Consider the following 3,918-nt stretch of genomic DNA (forward strand, 5'->3'; position numbering starts at 1 on the left):
CAAACGTGCAACCCAGGTATGTGCCCTTGACTGGGAATTGAACCTGCAGCCCTCTGTTATAAGGGCCATTGGTCTAACCATTGAGATAACCGCCAAGGCACATTTTTCTTCTTCTAAGAAATGACTTAAGAAAAATTTAAAACTTTTGTCAGTTGTGAATTTCACAGATAACAGCCTTCTATGGGCTAACTTGCATGTACTCAAAATAGGTGCCAGATTTTTAGTGAGTTTTTTTAGAGTCAGTATTAGAATTTATACTGATATCCAGAATTGGGAGAAGTGGTCTATTTTAGGAGCATAAAACATAAAAACATAAACATAACATAAAACATCCTATTTTTAGTGGTATAAAGCAGAGCAGTGTTCTACCTGAACTACTTGAGGTAGCTTTTGGATTAACATGTGCTTTTCTGCCTTACCTAATAGAAGGACTCATATCCTCTTTTATGCTGACATAAATCACAGTTAACGAGTTGCTTTAGGAAGTAACTGAACTTGTTGGGCATTTACTGGGAGGCACAGCAGCTAAACTTAATCTTGCGAAAGGGAAAAAAAGGGATGATTTGAGAATCCAGTTGGATAATGGTAAATCATTTTATTTCAAGGTTACGTCATATGGTTATTTGAGGACTCATTTCTGGTAACCTTATACTGCCCAGGAACTATATTAATTTTCTTTCATTAATTTTCTTTCATCAAGAGGTGAATTCTTGCTCTCAGAATTTCTAGAGCAAAGTTATTTTTTTCAGTATCTGTGTTTACTATTTTAGAGTTTGAACATTTACATTAATCCACAGATGCTTATTGAAAAATGTTTTGGTGTTGCCAATAGTTGTTTTACACCCCTGAAGGTTGAGTGACTTTCTAATAGGAAAAGACTATGAGTCAATATATAATCTTTTCTCTGCAAGCTCTATTCTTGATATCTAGAACAGTCTTTTTCAGATTATGATTCCTGACCAATTAGTGTATTATGAAAACATTTAGTGGGTCATGGTCTGAATTTAAAGAATATGTGGCATAGAATAGAAAACCTGGTAGCGTACATCATGCAGTACAGGGTAGTAATATTTCAAGAAACTTTTGCGTATGTGTGCGCTTGTGCTGAGTAATGATGTAATATTTCTTACTGTGAGAGGGGTCAAAAGAGTTAGAATCTGACTGGTTTGAAGAATACAGTTTCCTTTCAGTTAGTAATATATAAGCCAAGACCTTGAGTTATTACTAATAATAACAGTTTTGAGTTTTGAACTTAGCATATCCTGTAAGATATGCTGACAATTCATATTTAGAGACACATTTTAAGGTTATATCATTTATTTATTCATTTATGCTTCTTTCCTCAGTATTCTCTATACTTTATATCTCTGTAAAGTGATACTACTTCTAAGCTAGGAACTTAGATTATTGTAGCTTTCTTAGAACTAAGTTATTTGATGTGGTGTCATTTATTCCATTGTATAGTCACTGTTACTTTGACCTTGCATTTTAAATAAGGAAACATAAATAGTTTTCTGTAGATGTAGTTCTTTTTATATATTGGGTTCTTTTATTTTGATGAATTGCCTTATTCATCTCAACTTTATCAGTATTATGGGAAACTGAGGAAAAATATTTAAAAATGGATGAAAAATCCATCTGTAGTGAGTGTTCTATCATTGAAACACAAACCAGAAAGAATATATGTACCCCTATGTTCATAGCAGCGTTATTTACAATAGCTAAGATTTGGAAACAGCCCAAGGGTCCATCAGTAGATGAGTGCATAAAAAAACTGTATTACATTTACACAATGGAATACTATGCAGCTGTAAAAAAAGAAGGATCTCTTACCCTTTGAGACAACATGGAGGGACTTGGGAGAGCATTATGTTAAGTGAAATAAGCCTGTCAGAGAAAGACAAATATCCCATGATCTCACTTTTTGTGGAATCTAATGAACAAAATAAACTGACAAAATAGATCCAGAGACATGGATGGAAGCATGCAACAGACTGAAGATTCTCAGAGGGAAGGGTAGGAAGGGATTAAAAGGTTTCCAGTAAATGTGGTTTCTCTTAGTATATGAATACTTTATTATATAGAACTTCTCTGTAATAGTGTTTGTTTGGCTGAATCTTCTGCTTATTAGCTGTGTTACTTTGATAAACCTGTTTACCTATCTAAGTGTTAGTTTCTTCTTTGCAAAATATGCTGAGCTTACCCACCTTTTATGTACATTATGCTCAATAATATTTTAAGAAATAATTATTTATTGACTGACTTGTGGCTAATTGCATTCTTTTTCCTGTATTGTAGGTTATGTACAGAGTCTGATTAGACGAGTTGTAAATAATGTAAACATTGTTATAAATAATCTCATACTGAAATATGTTGAAGATGATATTGTTCTTTCAGTCAACATAACTTCTGCAGAATGTTATACTGTAGGTGAATTATGGGATCGTGCATTCATGGATATTTCTGGTGAGTAAATACTATCAAGAATACTATAGATTCTCCTTTATTGAAACCATTTTCTTGGATTCTAAACCTTTCTTGGGCCAACTGGCTCTTAGATGAATCTAATGAAAACTGTAGGCCTTCAGACTGGGAAAATGTACATATGTAAAATCTAGCATGCAATTACAGGAGGTTAATAGAGCCTTAGATTAAGAAATCCCAGACTTTTAAAAAAAATATATTTTATTTATTTCAGAGAGGAAGGGAGAGGGAAAGAGAGACAGAAACATCAATGATGAGAAAGAACCATTGATTGGCTGCCTCCTGCACGCCCCCTACTGGGGGTCGAGCCCACAAGCCAGGCATGTGTCCTTGGTTGGAATTGAACCTGGGACCTTTCAGTCCACAGGCCGATGCTCTATCCACTGACCCAAACCAGCTAGGGCAGAAATCCCAGACTTTTAAAAAATATTTTTAATTTTTATTTTTTTCTTAGCTATAACATGCTTATTTCAAAGGTGATGTATGATATCTTACAATGCTGTGGGCTATAGCAATAAAAACTGAATAATATTAAGTTAAAATTTTTAATGTTTTTGAAGGAGGAAAGAGTATGTTGCTTTCACATTACTTGGTAATGGCAAACAATATATCTGACTGATTTATGTTTTAGGTTTCTATATTCTAGAGTACATATGGGATTTTTGGATACTCCTGGAACCTCCTTTAACTATTAACATACTTCACTCTCCTGCTTATCTTAAAATATCTAAGTAATAATACAATTTTAATCACTACCATTTACTTATTACTATTTTATTATATTCTATATGCTAGGCACTGTATTAACATCAAAACTATAGTTGTGAAGAAAGTAGACACTGCTTATTAGTTTTATCAGGAGAGATGTTAATTAACATTTGTTGATAAATGATACATGTTCTGTTAGAGTAAGAATTTTAAGGAGACTATTGTGAGCTCCTTTTATCTGTGACTTGCCATGATATGTATTTCCTAAAAGTGCTGGCACTAATACACAAGAATAAACTCAAAACGGATTAAAGACTTACATGTAAGTTGCAAAACCATAAACATACTAGAAGAAAACATAGGCAGTAAAATGTCAGACATTTCTCTTAGCAATATTTTTGCAGATTTAGTTCCTTGGGCAAGGCAAGCAAAGGAACCAATAGACAAATGGGACTACATCAATCTAAAAAACTTTGTGCAGAGTAAAAGAAACCATCAACAAAATGTGAAGGGAGCCCACTGAATGAATGGGAGAACATATTTGCCAATGATACATCTGAAAAGCGGTAACTAACAATGAGGTATCACCTCACAACTGTTAGAATTGCTATCATCAGGAAATTAACAGAGTGCTGGCAAGGATGTAGAGAAAAGGGAACCCTTGTGCACTGTTGATGGGAATGCAGACGGGTGCAGCTACTGTGGAAAACAGTATGGTGTTTCCTC

The 3,918-nt window shown here is 34.0% G+C and overlaps 1 protein-coding gene across 16 annotated transcripts in view; it reads left to right on the forward strand.

The window, feature by feature from the left end:
• The window catches only part of VPS13B (vacuolar protein sorting 13 homolog B (yeast)), a 631,834-nt gene that overhangs the window by 17,461 nt on the left and 610,455 nt on the right, over positions 1-3,918 (forward strand). For all 16 annotated transcript variants that reach the window (XR_001364589.1, XR_001364591.1, XM_014550216.1 and 13 more), the window contains exon 4: positions 2,299-2,466. Coding sequence is in view for 14 of the 16 variants with exons in the window: in XM_014550216.1 (XP_014405702.1) it covers positions 2,299-2,466 (168 nt within the window). In the remaining 2 variants the exon portion in view is untranslated. The remainder of the gene's footprint in view (positions 1-2,298; positions 2,467-3,918) is intronic.

This window comes from Myotis brandtii, unplaced genomic scaffold (assembly GCF_000412655.1).
Source record: "Myotis brandtii unplaced genomic scaffold, ASM41265v1 scaffold59, whole genome shotgun sequence".
Classification (NCBI taxonomy): Eukaryota; Metazoa; Chordata; class Mammalia; order Chiroptera; family Vespertilionidae; genus Myotis; species Myotis brandtii.